This window comes from Acyrthosiphon pisum, chromosome A1, assembly GCF_005508785.2.
Source record: "Acyrthosiphon pisum isolate AL4f chromosome A1, pea_aphid_22Mar2018_4r6ur, whole genome shotgun sequence".
NCBI lineage: Eukaryota > Metazoa > Arthropoda > Insecta > Hemiptera > Aphididae > Acyrthosiphon > Acyrthosiphon pisum.
The window spans coordinates 147,962,147-147,983,775 of record NC_042494.1 but is presented as its reverse complement, the minus strand read 5'-3'; the positions used below and the strand labels follow the sequence as shown (position 1 = coordinate 147,983,775).

The following is a 21,629-nucleotide window of genomic DNA, read 5'->3' as shown; positions in this document are numbered from 1 at the left end:
TATAATTATATAATTATAATTTAATCTCGATAATAATACGAAATATACATACATTTGAGTTACAATAAAAAAAAGTCGATTATTTAAATTACTATAGTAGGTATACCTACGTAATAAAAAAAAAAAAATTTAAATCAACTTCAAATAAAATTAACATTTTAATTTAATTTGCATAATAACAGGTAGGTACATATATGAACATACAAATTTCAAAAAAAAACTTATGGTGTCTATTTTTTGATCTGTATAGTACAAGGGTGCCCATTATTAAGGGGGGCAAGGGGTTGAAATTACAAATGTGACATGATAGAAATGTTTTTAATTGTAAATAATAAACTATTTTTACTGATAATATTATACTACCTGCATGTCATATATTACATATGTAAATCGTTTATCTAAATTGTATATCTATTTTCTGTTATTTAATAAAAGCTATTTCACACAGAATATCCTATGTAAGGTGGTTCTGAATTTTATTTTTATGATATTATTGTCACACCCTAGGTTCTAATTGATGGGCGCCTTTGGTATAGTATATAATTTATTTTTCACTAATTTTTCACCCGTTGACTACTATAAGTTTGTTTAGCCCTGCAGCAGTAGTTTCAAATTTTGAATACTAAATAAAGTAAATAATAATAATATGGATAAGGTAGCCTTTTACCATTATCAGGACAAAGCCTTCAATTGTTGAAGATATATTACATTTAAGATAAATAAATAATAAATAATCAATAATAATAATAAAATCTAGCAATAGTAAAGCATTGCCAGGACAGCTATTTTATAATATTATTATTATTTTTGATTCGTTTCTATGATGATAAACAAAGCGTTTGAAATTAATGGTTTTTCGTAATTTGTCGGTGATTTTTCCCGTGGCATTAAATAACTACCTATTGAGAAAATCGAAAAATGACCTCTCTAAAATACCATCTTGATCCAATTTCCTTGTAATCTCCTTCTAGTAGAAATTTTATATACATGTAAAAAAAATAATAAATAAAGTGAGTGCTGTCATGGGACACCCGGTAAGTTTCTTTTCCAACAAATATTATAGATTACAAATACATTTTAGTGGAACCATTCAAAATAAAAGTAAATGTCAAAAATAAATGAAAATGAAAATTATTATTATTATTATTATTTAATTACTATAATATTAATCATATTCAATAATCGAAATTACAGACCTGCGACAACTGAAATATGACACGCGTATGTTTGTGATGTAATTTTTTCCAAATATCTTGAAAATACTGCATCGATAGTGGTGTCATCTCTCGTTTTAGATTCTGCTGGATAGTTAATCATATGTAAATTAGAAAAGTTTCAAAAATTTCCGATTTATTATCATTAAAATTGATGTTAATGTCACCAAATTGTTATAATTTATAAATTATAATAATAATTATAAATGCGTAATATGCAGATCTTATTATGTTGTTTCAACCCGTTCTCTATTACCTATTCCTATAATCTATATTAAACGCGACGCACAAAAAAAATTTATCACGGCAAGTCAGCAAAGGTAATAAGCACTCAATACAGGGATATATGCAACAATGATCAAATTTACACTTTTGCACATTAAATACATACTAGCACTGATAGATAGCTGAAAAATGTCAATACTTATAGGTACAGTGGCGTGCTCAGGGCTCAGGGCGTGGGGGGGACTTACATACTACATATTAAAAACCTAGAATAACTATATTAGTTATTTTATTGTGATTGTATAATATTATTCGTGGGTAATGGGTATACTTGAAACTTCTAAAGTATACTATTGTGATAGTATCATGGTTTGATGTTGATGTAGGTATAACGCGTTATAAGTACTTAATAGATATTGTGATATGATTAATTTGGAATTTATTATAGGTAGGTACCTACCTATTATATGTCAATTTTTTTTTGAATACTATATATAATATTATGTCTTATACCTAGACTGACATACCAGAATCTTCTTGTTCAATATTATATCATTGAATTCAAAATTAATACCATCCATTATACAGTGACCCACTTGTAATCTACTGTACAGCAGAGTGACATCCACTTAACCACCTTTTTTTATATTCATAAGCGTGCGCAGGTCTTCTTGGCAGTGGAGGCAATACCTTAGCTAAGAAAGTCCAGACTCCAAACACCTCTCCTGATTTTTTCCCAGCTTGATATGAGGCAACGGTAATTTAAATAAATCCTCACACAAAATCAAGTATATGGTTCTACTAAACCATGATATTTTTCTAAACGGTTAAGAGTGAGGTTAAACATAAAATTACCAAAAGAGTTTTCAATAAGTCCTTTTTAATAATATCTTTGACAATCAAGAAGACATAATAAAAAAATATTAAGAATATATAATAAAAAAAAGATGGGCAAGTGGGTGTCGCTCTTCTGTACAGTAAGTTACAAGTGGGTCACTGCATTGGATGGTGTTAAATTTGAATTTCAACTAAATAAGAAAATCGCTACATGAGAAATCGAGCGAATATCCAATGTTGTAAAAATATGAACTTCAAACGCTCATAAAAATTTAATTTGATTTGTTTGTAAACATTTTGTTTTTTTTGTTGATAAAGGTAGAAAAACTTATAAGAAATCTTGTACTTATTACATTTTCAAATCTTAGATTTAATTAGAACATTTTTTATGAATTTCTAACTCAAAATAATTTACACATTTTCGAAATTTTACGTATTTTGGCAATATTTTAACTTTAAATGCTTATATAAAAAAAAATTGTGACTATGGATTTTCAATATTTTTCATCTGTCTTTGAAACATTATATTATGAGCCTTCTATTAAATTTTTTCAAGTTTTTTTACGAAACAAAATTTTTTTTTGATATTTATAGAATAAAAACCTAAATTGTCCTATTTTGTTCTAAATCGATTTTACATATTAATTCCTGTTTTTCCATAATTTTTATTTTATTTTTCACGACGTCTTTGAAAACTTTTGACCCCTCATAGTACCAACTAGATTCACTTTTATATCAGGAAAGATTCTGTTGAAGAAAATCCAAGCACTTTTACTGTCCCAAAAGGTGATGAAAGACCAAAAAAATAAAAATAAAAAAACTCACATCATTGTAAAATCAATACATTCATCGCTCCGATCACAATCTAAAATTAAAAATAAAAAACATAATTTGAACAACTTTTAAAATAGGTAATAATATGTTTTATTTAAATTACATACGTCGTTTAGCGAAATAAGCAAAATATGATGGAGATAGGACTTTTGCGAATTGGGAATCAGGCCTACGAAATGTTTGGAACGTTTTTTAATTTTCTCTCTCGAAAAGCTGTTATTTTGGTGTTAAGTGATTTGAGAATTAGGTTGATGATATGATAAGTCGGTATTATCAAAGAAGAAACCAGTAACCATAGTTGAAACTTGAAGCTGTCTTTTCAATATAATATATTATATTATTGTCGATTTTAATATTATTAAATATTTACTATTTTAAAATAGCATACCAGTATACCAATATTGAACATAATATTATTATTATTATTTACATAATATGTATTATCAAAAATTGGTAGGTATTAATGTATAAGATCTTGAGAAAATGAAAATTCTTGCAGGGGAGGCAGCTGCCTCCCCTGCTTCTCCCGTGCGCACGCTTATGTTTATATTTAATTAATTTATATAGGTAGGTACTGTTACTTTTGAATATAACTATAGGTATAAAGTAAATATGTTTTGTGTTTTGTTTCAATATATAAATGTCTAAATATAATGTACCTATATATATTATACAATAATTATATCAATACATTTATATAGGTAATTCTTATATTATAATATATTACCCATATCAACATTAAAAGAATAAAATATTAAGATAGGTTTTCTGTCATAAATCACAAATAAATATATAATAGTTTTCAGGTGTTTTAAGTTTTGCTACCCCTCATGAAAAAAAGTTCCTGCGCCACTGCTACCTGCTGTAGATCGCGGACCCCGTGCCGTTTGTACATAAGTGTACTTAACTCTAAATTATCAAAGTTATACAAAGTTTGTCGTTTTTACTTTGTTCCACCTACGGTGATTAATTATAATCAATTTATACAAAATCCTATCCTAACCTAACAGAATTCAGCACTAAAACTCGATAAATAAAAAAAAACAAATTTAACCCTTTGTAAATTAACCTATCTTCTTCACAGACTATAACTATACAGACAACAGACTGAACTCTGGAACTACTTATCAGATCTTCTTGTATATATTATATATAATATGTATATTAACAAAAGATAATAATACGAATAAACAATATTTTTTTTATTATTATTATAATAGCTTAGAAACCCATGGAAACCATTTATAAACAAAAATTTCCATTTGAAATCTCAAAATTCCCGTTTGATCACCTCCCGGGGTTGGTCCTCTCCCTTTTTAAATTAGCCTATCTTTTAAGTTCGGCCAAATTACAGACATTATAAAAAATTCATCAGTATCGGTCCAGTAGTTTCGTAGTTTATCCTGGACAAAGACGTGACAGGAGATTTTTATATATATACTAGCTGATCCCGTGCACTTCGTTTCCCGGCAACCAATAATTATTTTTATGATAGCTTCAAAACCCATGGCAAACATTTATAAACAAATATTTCCATAGGAAATCTCAAAATTCCTGTTTGAATACCTCCCGAGGTTGGCCCTCTCTCTTTTTAAATTAGCCTATCTTCTGAAAAGAGGTCTAATCTATAATATACATGTACAAATGTCAAATATATCTGATCCCGTGCACTTCGTTGCCCATTAAAAATACCAACGCTATATGAATAATTTGTTTTTTTATAATAGGTATAACGATTACCATAACAACAATTTTAAGCCAATAATAATTAATATTATAGCTTTAAAACCCACGGCAGCCATTTATAAACAAAAATGTCCATTGGAAATCTCAAAATCCCTGTTTGAGCACGTCCCGGGGTTGGTCTTCTCCCTTTTTAAATTAGTCTATCTTCTGTCCAGGGATCTAACCTATCTCTGTCCCGTGTACTTCGTTGTCCGGCAACCAATAATATTATTATAATAGCTTCAAAACCCATGGCAAATTGGCAACCATTTATAAACAAAAATGTCCACATAAAATATCAAAATTCCTGTTTGAGCATCTCCCGTGGTTGGTCCTCTCCCTTTTTAAATTAGCCTATCTTCTGCCCAGAGGTCTAATCTATCCCTATATATTTAAAAATATCTGATCCTGTTCACTTCGTTGCCCATTAAAATTGCGAACTCTATATGTTTTACATATCATCATGGCAACCATTTATATAAAAAACATTATATCGGAAATTTCAAAATAGTATATAATAAATTGGTTGCCATAGTAAAACAGAGACACACACGGACGGAAATCTCCAAATAATATATAAATAGTTGCCATGGTAATATGGACACACACACAGACATACATTCAATTTTATATATATAGATATAAATGAATGTTTGTCTGTGTGTCGTTTATGCATTCCTAAACGGCTGGACCAATGTTGATGAAATATGGTACGGAGATAAATTAGACCACTGGGCAGAAGATAGGCTAATTTACAAAACAAAAAAATAATTTAATTTTAAATAATTAAATAATATTAAAATAAATATTAAATAGTAAACTTAAAAAAAAATGGGGGGAAATGTCTGCATCAAAAATATATGGGGGGGGGGGGGGAATGTTTATAGGAATAATATCCGTGGTTCATATTTACTAGTACCCAATAAACAAATTTTATTGGTAGGAAAAAAACAAGTATACATTATACAATCAATAAATAGTATGTATTATATTACTTTAAAAATATCTAGGTTAGAATTTTAGATTTAGGTACTTATACTATGTATGTCATTATTATTATTTGTCCAAATAATATTTATTAGCATCACACAGTTTACCTGAATATGTACAAATTAAAATTACCAAGTTAATACAATTAAAATTTAAAATATTTAATTGATAGTATATTACTATTAGACCTAATTACAAATACTATTTTATACATTCTTATTATACTATAGTAAAGTATAATTAAAAACCAATCAAGTATAAGATAAAATGATTAAACATTTAATATGTAGTATACACTATACATAATAATATTTTAACAAATACCATTTAAATATTTCTTTTAAAATGTTACTTAAAGATTCTTCAGTTAGAAATATTTATTTTTTATATAACAAATATGCAATGTATAATTTGTATGATAAAAATTTTTTTAATTTACAAAATGGTTAGTAACTGTAGTAAAAATATGTCATATTATATTTGTATTAAAAAAATAACTAATAAGCCAAATGGCAGTTCACAATTGTTCAAGATAAAAATCAAATTCCTAATTACAATTATTTTTTAAAAAATACATAATATTATGCCTTCATTACAGGTAAGAAAATTACTATTCAGTTAACATTTCCCAAGTTTTATCTGAAACTAACTTAATTTTATTCCATAAGCATTCTGCAATTTCATTGTCTGTTTTTTCATCTGTATTGAACTCAAAGTAAGCTAATTTTTTTGTGATCCTGTTGAACGTATCTGTTGACATAAGTTAAAAAAGTATTGCATGATAATCTATATTTATTATTTAAGTAGATACCATATTCAACATAAATTACATAATTTAAAAAAAAATTATTCATCCCAACATAATATAACTTTTAGACTGAAAAAAAAGGAACATGACAAAAAATTCATCTTTTTTTTTAATTTTAGAAACTACATGTTAGTCACTTGTATAGTAATTTTATGAAAACGGACTACATAAAATTATTTTATATTACATACTATGCTTTGTTTCATATAAGAGTAATCAGAGATGAAAACTAGCTTTTGTCCCAACGATCAAGAAATCAGTTTTCGTCAACTTTTGTTTCCAACTGCGCAGTCAATTAACAAAAAAATACTTTACTGTGCTAAGCATGTCATATGTTTACGAAATAATAAAGTGATTCTTGTCACTCAATTTTTCTAAGTTTGTTGGAACTATCCATATTGTGTTTTACAATAAAGTGATAAAAAAAACAAAATATATTTATGTAGGTAGGAAATATGCCAGTGTCAATTTATTCCAAATTTTATGAAACATACTCAACGGAGTCAACTGTATATTTAAACTACATACAAATCTGTTCTCTACTTGTCAGTTACCAGTTAGTACCGTATATGAATATACAATAAAAGGCTACTTACATCCTTTTTGTGTAGTTGCGTTTGCACCATTGGAATAATCAAAATATATCTTCAATATATTTTTATAAGTAATAAATGTTTTTCTAAAACAAAATAAAATTAATAAAAGTTTTACATAATAATGTAAATCATCTCTTCAAAAATAATGTATGCCTTTTAATCTCATGAAATGATTAATGTTATGACTAGGGAATGGATTTGAATGCAAATTAGATTTTTTTCTGAATGTCTGATAACATTGCTTTTCAATCATAAAGTTTATGTTAGGATTTATGTCATATATCAAGGAATTAAAAAGTGGAACTTATATCTATTTTTAATTTTTTGACATTTTTAGTGCATTCATATATGAGAATAGATACATTTTATAAAAAGTTAGTTAAAATTCATTCTAAAAGAATAAAATAAAATATTATTTATTTTGCCTTGTCATACTTTTATTTATATTATTTGTAATACAGTTTGAATAATTAATTTTCAAGAAATAATTTTCAGCCTTAAAAGAAGATAGGAGAAGATGAATAATAAAATGATATGAATAATTAATAAGAATAAGAATTTATATAACTATTACTTAATAACAAAACAAATTTTTCCAATATTTTAAGAGCATTTTTTAAAAATAAAGTTTGTTATGAGTGCATTAAAATTGTATTTTTTAAGGCAGTTTTCTTGTTTTTTAAAGCATTTAAATTTGTTCCCTAGTTATGAACAGTTTTTACCACAGCTCAAATAATCTATAACATTGAGTAATTATATTAAATGTAATAACTAATAAGATAATGCAAGAAACAATTTTCATGATTCTGATTTTTTTATAGACAAATTATTAGCATTCACATTGTTTTGTAGAAATTATTAGTCATATCACCATAAAATGTATGGGAAATTAATGCTATATCATATAATTATTTAAAAAAAATAAACTTACTTAGTATGAGAGAAAATATCTAGATCAGCAGTACTTAACTTCATTTTGTTATATTTTTTTAAGTCAAACTCTGTTGATTGCAGTATATTTTTTAGACTCTCTACTTTATTCTTTAAGTCATGCTAAAACAGAATATTAGTAATGTTGATGTAATTTTATATATTTAATTTAAAAGAAACAATATAGTACTATTTAACCATGTATCTACAAAAACAGGACCTTGTACACTCTATAATCAGTTACTCAGTACTCTATACACGTTTTTGAATTCTGTTTGCGGGACATGAGACTAAACTATTGGATCATAAATATTAAATTCTAATGACTAATATTTTTTTAACTCTTGTAGTTAGCACATGCAAAACAAACTTCACTTTTCTTGTTTTGTGGACACACCGTACATAAACAATGATGTGTGCATGACATTTTATAACACAAAATCCAAAAATTAGGTTCATATATAATTCCTAATAAATAGATACATATTTAAAATATACTAATTCATAACATATTGAGAGTTTACTTCACCTGCATTTTGTATTGTAATCTTATGAACACATAACATAAAAGTAGTCCAAACTGCATAGGCAAGTATAATTTAAGTAAATTCCCTATCAAAATTATGAACAAGAACATTTGCTAAGCATGCAATATTTAATTTTAATTTGAAATAAGACAGTGTGAAGAAATATGGATGAAAACCTTCTTCTGAACACTCACATAGTCATGCCTATAACTTACACATCACAGTGTTTACTTGGGCCAAACTTAGAAAATTTCTAAAGTAATAGATGAAAATTTCAAAAAATTATATGCCTACTGATATTTTTCAATTTCACAATGTTTCAAGACATTGAATATTAACAATACAATCAATAGTTATAAATATAATAAAATCATAAGAGTCTTATTTTTACTTTCATCTGCATTTGAAGAGCCAACTCCGACATGAGTTTAACACGTTCCCTTTCAATTATGTTCAACTGTTCATCGTAGTGATTTATTTCCTTGTTGGTCTCTTCTAGCCTGGCCTTAGCATCTAAACATGGAACACGTATAATACACACAATAAATATTATTGAAGATCTACAAGAGGATGAAATCAATTTAGTTTACCTTCATATTCTAAATGCGATTGCTCAAATTGTTTCGAGAGCTTAGCGAATTCGTCCGATGCATCCGTTGACGACTCGACATCTAGGTTCACACTACGTATGATTTGTGAAAACATATTAAAATAATTATTAGTAAACAATAACATAAACCTGGTCCGAACCCGGTTCAAATACTTTTTTAAATATTAATCGTACACCCATTCGAGATTCGTATTTACTAATTTTACTATTCCGTAATCCACATACCTTTGTAAAAACGGTTAACCGTCGAGGAAATCACCAATGTTGCCAACTTTGCAATACACGGAATGTTTATAGTTCTGTGATAGTGTCTTATCGTAATTATCACAGATAAATTTCGCAGATATAATTAATAATAAAATAGCATGGAACATGATAGATAATAATATGTGTATTATGTTTTTGAAGACCTGCAGCGGTCCGGTGCCCGTCTTGTATGAACATTCTAAAATTGTGTGATTTGTGAAATGTGAATTCATCCCTCGGAGTCTCGTGTATACCAGCTGGAACGGCGTTGAGAATAAGTCATAATGTTTTTGACAAATGTGTTACTGAAAAAAGTAAAATCCAAGCACACTATGGTGCTAATGGAAAGCATGGTAAGCGGTCACAAGTACAATGTATTCAGAGAACGTTTAGCGGACAAACTAGAACTTGTGCATTTCGACCCTTGGATAGGCCAAATGTCCGTCTACAAGGAAAGGAAAAAGATAAGAAGTGCAAACGTTAAGAGGTTCACAGAGCCTACGTAACAGTCAAGCGATTTCTTGTATTAATAATTTTATAAAGTGTAGAATATTTGTAAGAGTTTATATTTATCAAACTATAAAATATATAACTTTAATGTTACTATAAGCCTTTTGATTTGAGTTCCATGGATAAAAAAGCCTTCATGTTGGGATCCTGTATTTTGTCCAACACCATTTGTGAAACTTGTTTACTATCACTGTTTGCTAGCATACTTCTGACCTTGTCTGCATACTCGATCCACACGCAATTGGCACACCCTGACATACAACATGTCGTCGGTTCTTCAGGTAGTTCTGGTGGTTGTTTTGAGCAGAATTTTCTACGGCATACTACACGGTTGCTATTCACTAACCACCGTTGAGATATAAGGAACATGTTTTAATTCTGGAAGCAAAAAACATATATCCATATAATTAAAGATATACCTACATTACTGGACCACAGTTATGAATGTAACATACAATTATTGTTCGAGGGCTTGTTTATATGACACATATAATATTGATACGTGTAGCGTTAGAAAAAATGTATTCATTAACCTCGGGGCATCTTATCAAATATTGGCCTGATCCACCAAAAAGAATGCGCTATGCAGCAATTTTATTTTATACAGGGTGATATATAATATTATATTTAAGTCTATGTTTTCACCTTCCCATCCTTTTATCCTCTAATAATACAGTTATAAAAATTTTGATTTTTTATACTCCACCTATTGAGTATTGATACAAACTTCTTATTTTTCAAAGGGAGTTCACTTTTTTTACAGTAAATGGTTATACAGATAATTTTATTTTTCAATGCACCTAAATCAAAGTTCAAACGACCTGCTTCTGAATTATTAAACTATTTACTGAGATCTAGGCTCTAAGGATAATAATCCTTAATGTTTGGTTCTACATCAATTATAAAGTAGATATAATATATTTTAGTCTATACTACTAATTACATATTATAAAATGTTAATACATTATTATTTATAATTAGTGTTAGCAGTAACGTAACGCAAGTTACAAATTACTGTAATGAAAATACTTTTGCAGTAATGCTGTAGTAATTTCATTATATTTTATTTAAATTAAAGCAGTTGTAACAAAATTACTTTTTAAAAGTAATTTCTATGAAGTAACGCGTGTTATCTTCCACGTTATTAAAATAAGTTATGAAAGTAGAATGTATGACAAAAACTAGGGGCTACGATATTTGAGAAAATTAAAAATCAATAAAATTTATTTACCATTCAGAATGTTTTTGTATAATAAATAATAATCAACAATATTGTTAAAGATCCCAGGAATTAATACTTATACATAATTATTATTTTTGTTCATGTATAACATTAAGTCATTAACAACATACCTACTACTTATTATTCGGTATGGATTAAATTCGTAATTATATACACAATTAAATTTAATATACACAATTTCCAATAGAGGAAGTTCTTCTTTATAAAATAAATAAAGTATGTTCACCACAGTATGCACTACTTGAATGGCATAAGAAATTTAAATATTTAAAAATATGGTCTTCAAGTAGGCATACAAATTCCAAAAAATCAGGTTTTATTTAAGTTTATTATTAAAGAAAAATTAGTAGTGCTAAAATGGAGTATAATAATGTATTTAATAATTTCTATATAATAATATTAATAGTTTTAATATATCAAACATCAATGCAATAAAATAATGTTTATAATTGTTTGTGTACACATATTATATTTATATTGATATTATATTGTAAATTATAATATAATGTTTTAAATATTATGCCATACACAGTGGCGTGGTGAAAGGTAATTTCAGAGGCAATTGCCTCCGAGATTTTCCAAAATAGAGGGGTGGGGATGGTAGCTGGTGGTCCCCAAGTAAATGTAATATGATAATATACTTAATAGGTAGTTAATAACGATCAGAAATATAATTAATTATTATATAGTAATACATTATTATGCATGAATACTTGGGATATTTGTAACTTGCCTTTAGAAAATTTTTAGTTCGCCATGCCACTGGCCATACATATACTCTATTCAGAATAAGACAACATCAGGCGGCCACGGTCAAAACCGGTTTTGCTACGTAAATCTGGTGTACTCTTATCCTGAATAGACAATAGTATTTCAAAGAATATAAAATATTGTCTTCATTATTTGTAAATATTATTTATTTATTCATTATACTGAGCAAATATATTTGATAAATAATAATAAACATGTTGTCATAATATACACAATGTATATAAGCAAAAAAGAAACCATTTTATTTTGATATTATATTATTATACATCCAAAAACTAATAAATAATAACTATGAAAAAAAAAAAACAAATGGCAAACTATTTGTAAAGTACCTACAGTACTATAATATTAAAAAATAAAACAATATATCGGATATCAGGATAACATTTTTTATTAAAAAATACAACCTTAAGATTCATTTAAGAAGTAACCTTGGCCATGGTAACAGTCAGTCAATATTCCAAGTTCATATCATACTTCTCAATTGTTATTTATGCTCTATATACATCATTACAATTATCATAGAACAATCAATTATTTAAGATTTGTTAAACCGTAATTAATTTTACATTTTCATGTTATTATATTATCTACAATCAGACTAGTGACTTTTCTATAAAATTTTTACTTGTTCAAATGTCAATCAAATAAAAATTATTATTATAATAAAACTGATGCTCAAAAAAATTACAAGTTCTAACAATGATAAAAATAGAAATAATAATATTATCACATAACAAATTCATATAACATAATACATTTAATTATATTGATTAGTTGACAAAACAACAAAAAAAGTAACAAAGTACCTATTTGCTAATTAATTATTATATTATGGTTAATTCTGATTTGTTGTATTTTTGTATTTTAATATAATCATCTAAATTGATATTTGGGTACAAGAAAAAGATACTGTATACAATATTTGGTAAACAATTTTTAATAATATATTCTACAAAATAATAATTGCTATTTACATTTACATAATAACAGCATAATATAGTATATATTTTATTAAGGCAAGTCACATGTTCTATTAAAATTCATCGAGATATTATTCTTTTTACATACAATTAATTATATCAGTGTACAAAAAATATAGTATAATATGAATATAATATAATGTGTAACAATAAATACTGTTTCATCATAGATTAAATTAAAAATATCAATGCAAACACATTTATCATTGTTAAAATACATCTATCTTTTTTGACATGGTATAGTGTATACTTCATAAACAGTTACAATTTATTATATGCTTTGTTTTATTTAAATAAGGTAATAGGTATACAGATAGATGTCAAGACTAATAACATTCTAGCAAAATGTTTATCATAAAATATGTTATGTACAAAGGCAACACAATTTAGTAGGTAATATCCGTTCATTAAAATAAAATACATGGGTAAAATATAAATAAGTTACCTATTAAAAAGGAAAAAAATGCTTAAAAAAAATCACAGTAAGCTTTAGACAACGCTGAAAGCTTTGAGGTAATTTCATGTACTCCTGTACTATTTTCATTGTAATATTGTATGTCGGTATTTTTCAAATCACCTAAATTCATAGATCTGAGTACTGTGTTCTGGGACATGGGTCAAGCATAATGTTTGATACCTAGGATTTAAATATTTATTAATTACAATAAAAATAAAATAATAAGCAAAACAATGTCTCACCATTCAGAACTTCGGTGATAGTAATACCCTTCAATGGAAGAAGTTGATTTCTGAAAACATATGTAATAGAAACCAGCAAATGACGCACCACTGATGTCGCGTATTGTGTGATCGGGTACTAGAAAATGCTCCTTCCACCTCATGAATACATGATCGGCGTTTTTTAGTTTGTCATAGTCAAATGCATCCGAATTGAACGTCTTGGCATACTGACAAAATGCAGCAAATTTATTCTGTAAAATAAAAGAATTATAATTATGTAAATATAACAATATAATAAGCAGCAATGATAGGTACAAACGCTACAAACCCAATGTTTCTTGTCGACTTCTTCGTCAGCGTCCCATTTTCTCGTCAAAAACGGACACTTTTTATTAATGATTTCTCCATCGAAATAAGTAGTCAAATTGGGAAACTCTTCAGTGAGACCTTTAATTTTTAGATAACCGCACAGATAACCGTTTTGCTCATCGACATACTAGAAAATGCAACACCGTGCGTATTGCGTTAACATCGATGACATTAATTGCACAAAAGGAAGTGCTTTTTTATACATTAGGAGGGTACATCAAACGTCCGAGGTCGTGAACATAAGTGTCTACATACCTGCAGTACGACTTCCACCTCGTAGCTGTTGCCTTTGGACCTCTGGAACCCTTGAAATTTCGATCCGCTGTACAGAATAGACCCGGTCACCCCTAGTTGTTTCGAGTTGGCCGGAGGTCTGGGTGTTATGTCCACTTTGACGGGCATACCTAGCGCCGAGGGGGGGTCCTGCACACACGAGTCGGACAGTAAGACGTTGTTACGGTTTGGCTGAGTGGCTGACCGTCGGGGCGTTGGTGGTGTTCGTTCGCTGTTTGTTTTTAATTTTAATCGTTGTCGCTATCGTTGTTTTTATCGTTATTATTGTTATTATCGTTTTACGCGCGGTATCGTGTGGGCAAAATATTCGAAAATCCTTGTACCGCGGCGTCGGCGGCGGTGATCTGGGGGCGATCGCGCGCGCGCGCGTCAAGACGGGCGCACGGAGGTGGGGCCCGGTAGCGGGAGAGCGCGGAAATTAAAAGTCGTGTGGGAAAACGACAAGGACGTCTGACCCGATAACAGAGCATCGTAATCGCTTAGCAGTAAGCGGTAGCGAGTTTTGACTGGCGATCGTTCGGGGGGTATTGTAATATATCGAATGTTATGAGTTATGACAATATCGAATAATAATAACTAATAAGGTCATTCGAACAATCCGTACGACAACGAAGGCGACGATAATAATAATAAAAATTAGATATTAATGTCGTACGTACCTGATGTCGGTGATTATTACGGACGAATGACGATCACGACACCACCGCGGGTACGAGACGACGGACAACTCATTAAAGTGACATAAATAATAAATACCTATAATATTATTTGTTATAATAATATTATTGTTATATAATATAGTTTTAACAGTGTCTCCGCCGTGCAAACCGGGTACAAAGCTGAAAGCGCACACACGCGATAACAAAGTACAAACTTTGCAGATTGTTTTTAATTTTTATTTTCCTTGAGCAGTTGAGCGTAAACTACTACTGCCGGCGGCGAGTTAACTACGGTCCACAACTTCCAAACGTTATTACGCCGTCGCCGGTGTATTAGTGCATACGCCATACACATTACACAGTGGTATTATTATTTTACACCCGTGACGAAAATGTTTTGAGAAAATAATTATTATTTCTATAAATTCTAATGTTTATGATTACTGATTAGACCTAGAAAGCTTTGATATATAATATCAACTATCAAGGCTCTCTAATTATACCTCTATTTTAAACCTATCTTATTCGACCAGCCCTGCCTTGCCTATACGGCTATACTACCTACTAACATTAAGAGTCCGATTTTAATTCATACGGTCAGGGGCGGATTTACCCATAGGCCACCAAGGCACGTGTCTAGGGCGCAATATTTTTTGGGGCGCAATTTTTTAGTTAATTTTTACTTTTTAGTTTTTAATAATTTCATAATTATGTTTATCTAAATTTATATTTTATATTCATTTTTTTCGTATACAACTTGCATGAAACAGTGCATGAATGGCTCACGTAGTCACGTCGCAGTAACGTTTTAATATATTATAAGCTATAATAACCTTGCCGTTTAAGTTTAATTCTGCGACCGGCGTGCGCCGACACCGCTAGAGCCTAGGCCCTAGAGGTTCGACATCGACACCTCGACGAGGCAGTTGCCGGCGTCACCTACGTTAATACATGGGAGGTGGATATGGGTGTGCGGCGTAAACACATAATATAATATTGTGAATGGCGCATGCGCAAAACGCCAGCCAAGGCAGTCAAATAAACTGCCTTGGGCCGCCGGGTACATTGTATATAGCCGCTCTACTAGCTAGGTGGGGGACAGCTCGCACAGTGCTTACTGGAATGACCCGACTCATCCCACTCCCGGCACCATAGTTAGAATACTGGAATTAATTCTGGGAATCAGATGTCTTGATAAAGTAATTAATAATAATAAACATAGTGCATACAGCTGCATACTGCTCAGAAATCTGCTAATCGATTACGATTATAGAGACTAGAGTCGTGCTCACCACCAAATCATAGATAATTTTGCTACAGATAAATCAAGGCGCAAAATAATTTAATTACTGTACAAGTGTACAAATGTACCTATGCAAAATTATATTAATATTTATTTGTTTAGTTGGTATGTATAAGTATAAAAATACCTAAATATAATTTTTATAGTTTTGTTCTATTCCATGAAACATTACTCCCCCCCGGTGGGAGCACGCCTATGTACGGGGCGCTAGTGTTGTAATGCCTAGGGGCGGAAAAATGATAAGTCCGCCCCTGCATAGGGTGTATAATTGTATAAGCATATAAGCCTGGCCTGATATTTATAGCATGTGGTGCAAATTCGATAATTATGTACCCCCTCCCCCTACATTTTTTTCCAAAATTTCAATTTATAACAATTTTAGGTTTATTTTGAAAGTCGAATATAAAGTCCAATAACAATAAAATAGAAAATCGATATGTTATTCCCTAGATAATATTATTCTCTATCTTTTTTGTAATAAGTGAAATGACTCTAAGATTACTTAAAAGTACAGAAAAATGATTCTGCGTTAAAGCGTTTTGTCTATGTTGAGCGTGGGTCAGAGAGAGAAAAACAAATAGTGCGCTGACATCCTCTTAACAATATTATATCTACTAGGTACCTACTTATTATTCGTTATGGACTGATTTTGTAATTAATTTTTTAAAAAAGTAACGTTATTATTATTGCTCTATTTTTTAGTGTTAAAGTAAAGTAACGTGAATGTAATTTAAATAAAAATATTGAAATTCAATGTAACAAGTAAAGTAATTTTATTACTTTTTAAAAGTAATTTACCCAACACTCATTTTACATAAAGCCATAAAAGAAACATTTCATAGACAGCATTTAAATAATGCTGTTGCTTGTTCAAAATTCGCTACACAAATAAATTTGGCAAATTGGTATACATAAAACCTTGAATAAAGTCATTGCACATTTCATAAATTATTTAAAACAGTTTTTATACGCATCCACAGTTTTATTTGGAAGTAAAGCGAAGATTAATATTTAATGGTACATCTATAATAAATTATTGTGAACTGTATGCACTACCTACGCAATGTATACATTTGATAAAAAAAAACTATGTGCAATGTGAAAACATTCCATCCACAAAAATAATTCGTTTTTCACAATTTCACATATATATTTTAAATTTTTAGATTCTGAGCGGAGTGATGAATGTATTGTATTTACAATGCTGTTTGCTTTTTTTTCTATCTGTCATCAACATTTGGGGTACTAAAAGTGCTTCGATTTTCGACATCAGCATCTTTTCTGATAGAAAAGTGAATCTAGTTGGTACTTCTGAACGGTCAATATTGAAAATTACTAATATTTTTCGGGTAGGAAAAAAATGTGATCATTTTTTACGCAAAACTAACTTTTGAAAAAATCGATTTTATTTTTTGGTGTAACTCAAAATCTAATAACCACCATAGACACTTTTTTTTTTAACTTTTAAATATGATTTTTTTATACAAGTAGAGTATAATATATAGTAATTAGTAAGTATATATGCTAGGATAACATAACGTCTCCTCTCAGGATGGTCTTTCGTACGTAATGATTTTTCATTGAGTTCAAATATTACACTTCCATTACAACGACATGTTCGACAAATACTGTACAGAAGAATGGTACCTACTTGTTTTTTTTTTTTTTGGTTGAAAATATTATAATGTTTAAGTAAAATTTTTATCCAGTAAAAAATCTTCATCAATATTTGTTTGATTTGTAATTTGTCAATATAGTAGAGAAATTAAGAGATTTTGGTTAAATCGGATACTGTTTTCGATGTCCATCGTTCATGGTATATACTTTTCGCGTTTGTTTGATGTACCTAGTTAGTCATTAATCATTATATTCATTACTACCTATATTAGATAGCTTTGTCAATTCTGCAGAAGCCTTAAAAATTTCTTCTCTAATAATTTTTAATAGTTTATAAATACCTTGGTCGGCTTCTTTTCTCTTTGCTGAATTTGAATTCATTTTCCCAAGTAAATTACGTGGTTCGTTGTGTTTATAAACTTATATACATTTATTAACTCACAACGAAAAATAACTGTAGAACTTTCATTATGGTACAATTTTGAAAGACAATCACAATGGGTACAACGCCATTTAACACCCTCTTTAATAGGTATGTTTATTTTTATAAAATGTATAATATTTTGGTACACAGTAGGTAGGTACAGACCTTGTTCACTTTTCTTTAAATTCTAAATCATACGACATCTTTACACAGCGACGGAAATACGTGTACTAGTAGTATTACTTTTACATTGGTCTAAACTTTATAAAAATTAAATATAAGGACTGTAAAATTCTTATGGGCCATATTAATTTTAATCTAAACGTTTACTGATATCAGAGTATAGTATCCGATTTATTGTAGACAATATCTCCAGAAAAACCACATATTGACTATTTTTCAAACAAATCTGTTTTAGACATGGCAGTTATATATAGTACGTATTATAGGTAACTCACTGTCTTATAATGTCTACAAAAATGATTTCATTAAATAATAAATAATATAGGTACATTTTATATAAAATAAAAAATTATAAAAAAAATAATAATTAGCATGCCAATGATTACATTTTAAAGCGGTAAGTGAAGTTAGTGTTTTATAAAGTTTAAATTAACTTTATTTTTGAAGTAAAACTTCTTCCTTGAGGTGTTGGTGGAAAAAAAATCGGAATGAAAATTGAAACTACGCGTTTATTTATTTATTTATATATGTCCATAGAAACCATTAATAAACAAAAATATCTATCGTAAATTATTTTTAATTAATAAATATTAATTAAATATAAAAAATAAATAATAAATAAATAAATAATAAATAATAATAAATAAAATAAATATTAATTAAATAAACATATTTTTTCATTGTATTGATTTTTCTCACTCTCTCCCTAATTCACTTATAATTTCACGGGTCCAATTACTTATAAAAGAAGTTTTACTTCCCCGGAGGGTAATGGTGGGCTCACACTCTCTCACTTTTTTTTTGTATATTTTTGTTGAAAACCATTTTTGAACAAGAGTGCAATTTTACCATTTATTTTATATAAAAATTGCAATTCGACTATACCGATGATAACACTGTTCATCAACTAGGAATACACATGTGTAATTTATCATTTTATTCATTTTATACATATACCTTGTTTACTTTAGTTTGAATTAGTATTACGACAGTAACGTCCGTAACAGGCTTAACCATAAGTATTTAAAATTGTTGTGATTTTGTTTTAAAATCTATTTTTAGATTTTAAAAGAATATTTGCTTTCTAAAAATGTCTTTAAATATATTATCCATGTTGGTGCGTAAATTAAAAAACTCATTAAAAGCTTTTCGAAAGTGTCTATGTCGCATCCACATAGTGAAACCACTCATTTCATGAACTGGATATCCAGATAGTTAAATTTGTCCAGATCGTGAATTTTGACGAAAATACATTATATGGACATCCATTTCATGAAATGGACTACATTATACCTATTTTGTGTACTTTGTGTAATTGTTGTAAAACAAAATTGTTATGTTATGTAGCAATAAATAACTATATTATATCATATTATAGTATAGTATAGTATAGTATAGTATAGTCAATTAATTATATCATGTTACATTATTTTATTATTTCATTTTTCATACACCATACGTACCTGCTATATATTTTATAAGCAACAGTTTAACTATATTAAGTGTTATAAAAAATTCATGAATTTAACTACCTATATTTCTCTATTGTTTTATTAGCAAAATAATTAATTGATTAACTTAAACATAGCTTAAATGGCTTAAACTATACTTATACATTTTTTCCTTATTATTTATTTTTACATGACGATTGATTATGACATCGAATGTTACATTGCATATTATTTTTAAAACAACTACACCTACTTAATTGGCAAAGATTTTTTGCCTTACACGAACAAGACAAAAATCCTTGCCCTCCTGAAATTTTTTTAATCATTTCTCGCACCGAAAATTCAACATTTTTATCAACTTGATCATTAGTGAGAAATTGAGTTGTTTATTTTTTCAAACATTCACTACTGAACCACCCTTTAAGTAAACCATATTTTGTTCAAAATGTATGCAATCCTTTTTTTTTTTTGTTCCGTGATCACACAAATTATGTTTGAGGGATTTGTAGGTCCCCTATCAACTTTTGGTACTCCGAATACAACACATTGATTTATTTCAAAATCGTCCGTTTTTTTTGTTGTTTTCCTGTTAAAAGTAAAATTTAAATTAAGATCTAAATAGTAAAAGTACAATATAACTGTATTCTATTATTTACCTTGATCATTTTCTCTATAATTTGACTTGCATGTCCAAGTTCACGTTGAATTTGTATTTTTTTGCTTGAATCACATAATTGGCAAATAATTTCATTATTTTCAGCAATCTTCGATAGTGGCAAATCCACATCAACTTCACATATGCTGCAGGCAATTGAACGTTTTTTAGTTTCCTTTATCTGAGATATATGTTCGATATCTTCTTCTGTTGTTAATTTTTTCAATAGATCAGATGGAAAATTTGATGTACCTAGTCCAATTTTTGGGTCATTTCCAAATAAAGCCTTATAAGGGCTACGTTCAATTGTTCGATGAAATGAACTATTTTTTTGGAATTGAACAAAATTTAATCCAACGCTCCACTTCTTGGATTCATTATCAGCCATCCATGCTCGTAACATGTGTTCTACGTCCTGATTAGACCTCTCAATACTTCCCTGACTTTGAGGATGTCTAGGGCGACCATGTATGATAACACATTGGCCAAAGGTCTTTAAGTTCGTTGATTACTGAATTTACAAATTCACGGCCATTGTCACTCTGTAATATTTTTGGACAATAGCAATGCAAGCACAATAGTAACTGTGTTATACACAAACACTCATTAAATGTTATTTTTTGAACAACATAGGAGTTGCATAGGTATTAAGGTATCCGTCAACTGGCATCCGAATATCCGATAAGGAAACATTCATATGATATCGGATGTGGAATTACCGAAATTAAATTTTATATCTCTCTAATAGCCTCGTTTAATATAGATCATGGATAAAGCATTATTATCTTTATTGATATTGAAAAGTACGCTTTGTAACATTCAAATCGTATAAAATAAAATAAAAATATTTGTAATGTAATATGATCATGATGTAATTGGTATATTTTTGTTCATAATACAGTATATAAAATTATAGTTATAATTATTTATGAAAAATAAAATAA

At 28.7% G+C, this 21,629-nt stretch overlaps 4 protein-coding genes across 5 annotated transcripts; 1 reads left to right on the top strand and 3 right to left on the bottom strand.

Moving 5' to 3' along the window:
* Window positions 1-6,081: 6,081 nt before the first annotated feature.
* Window positions 6,082-9,507, bottom strand: LOC100163924 (uncharacterized protein). The gene is given in 5 exon segments (NM_001246064.1): window positions 6,082-6,575; window positions 7,230-7,312; window positions 8,161-8,282; window positions 9,078-9,199; window positions 9,277-9,507. Coding segments are annotated over 5 exon segments (612 nt in total). The 5' UTR covers window positions 9,422-9,507; the 3' UTR covers window positions 6,082-6,435.
* A 172-nt stretch (window positions 9,508-9,679) lies between these two features.
* Window positions 9,680-10,151, top strand: LOC103309566 (39S ribosomal protein L33, mitochondrial). The gene has a single exon (XM_008185263.1). It carries the CDS (start codon window positions 9,827-9,829, stop codon window positions 10,046-10,048), a length of 222 nt encoding a protein of 73 aa, XP_008183485.1. The 5' UTR covers window positions 9,680-9,826; the 3' UTR covers window positions 10,049-10,151.
* Window positions 10,091-15,302, bottom strand: LOC103309567 (oxidoreductase-like domain-containing protein 1). Of its 2 annotated transcripts, none has more exons than XM_029488565.1 (2): window positions 15,053-15,302; window positions 10,091-10,430 (listed from the first exon to the last, which is right to left on the bottom strand). In XM_029488565.1, exon 2 carries the CDS (start codon window positions 10,419-10,421, stop codon window positions 10,146-10,148), a length of 276 nt encoding a protein of 91 aa, XP_029344425.1. In that variant the 5' UTR covers window positions 10,422-10,430; window positions 15,053-15,302; the 3' UTR covers window positions 10,091-10,145. The 2 variants fall into 2 exon arrangements, with proteins under 2 accessions (XP_029344425.1, XP_008183487.1); XM_008185265.3 differs by lacking the exon at window positions 15,053-15,302 and adding an exon at window positions 10,508-10,803.
* LOC100161867 (glucose-induced degradation protein 4 homolog) lies at window positions 12,284-14,633 on the bottom strand. The gene is made up of 4 exons (XM_029488566.1): window positions 14,355-14,633; window positions 14,059-14,226; window positions 13,749-13,981; window positions 12,284-13,686 (listed from the first exon to the last, which is right to left on the bottom strand). Exons 1-4 carry the CDS (start codon window positions 14,499-14,501, stop codon window positions 13,623-13,625), a joined length of 612 nt encoding a protein of 203 aa, XP_029344426.1. The 5' UTR covers window positions 14,502-14,633; the 3' UTR covers window positions 12,284-13,622.
* Window positions 15,303-21,629: the final 6,327 nt, after the last annotated feature.

Coding starts and splice junctions, on each gene's coding strand:
- LOC100161867 (XM_029488566.1), bottom strand. CDS start 14,501: ATGCCCGTCAAAGTGGACATAACACCCAGACCTCCGGCCAACTCGAAA. Junction 13,982..14,058: donor AAGTCGACAAGAAACATTGG/GTTTGTAGCGTT, acceptor TTTATTTTACAG/AATAAATTTGCTGCATTTTG. Junction 13,687..13,748: donor TATCACCGAAGTTCTGAATG/GTGAGACATTGT, acceptor TTTAAATCCTAG/GTATCAAACATTATGCTTGA.
- LOC103309567 (XM_029488565.1), bottom strand. CDS start 10,421: ATGTTCCTTATATCTCAACGGTGGTTAGTGAATAGCAACCGTGTAGTA.
- LOC103309566 (XM_008185263.1), top strand. CDS start 9,827: ATGTTTTTGACAAATGTGTTACTGAAAAAAGTAAAATCCAAGCACACT.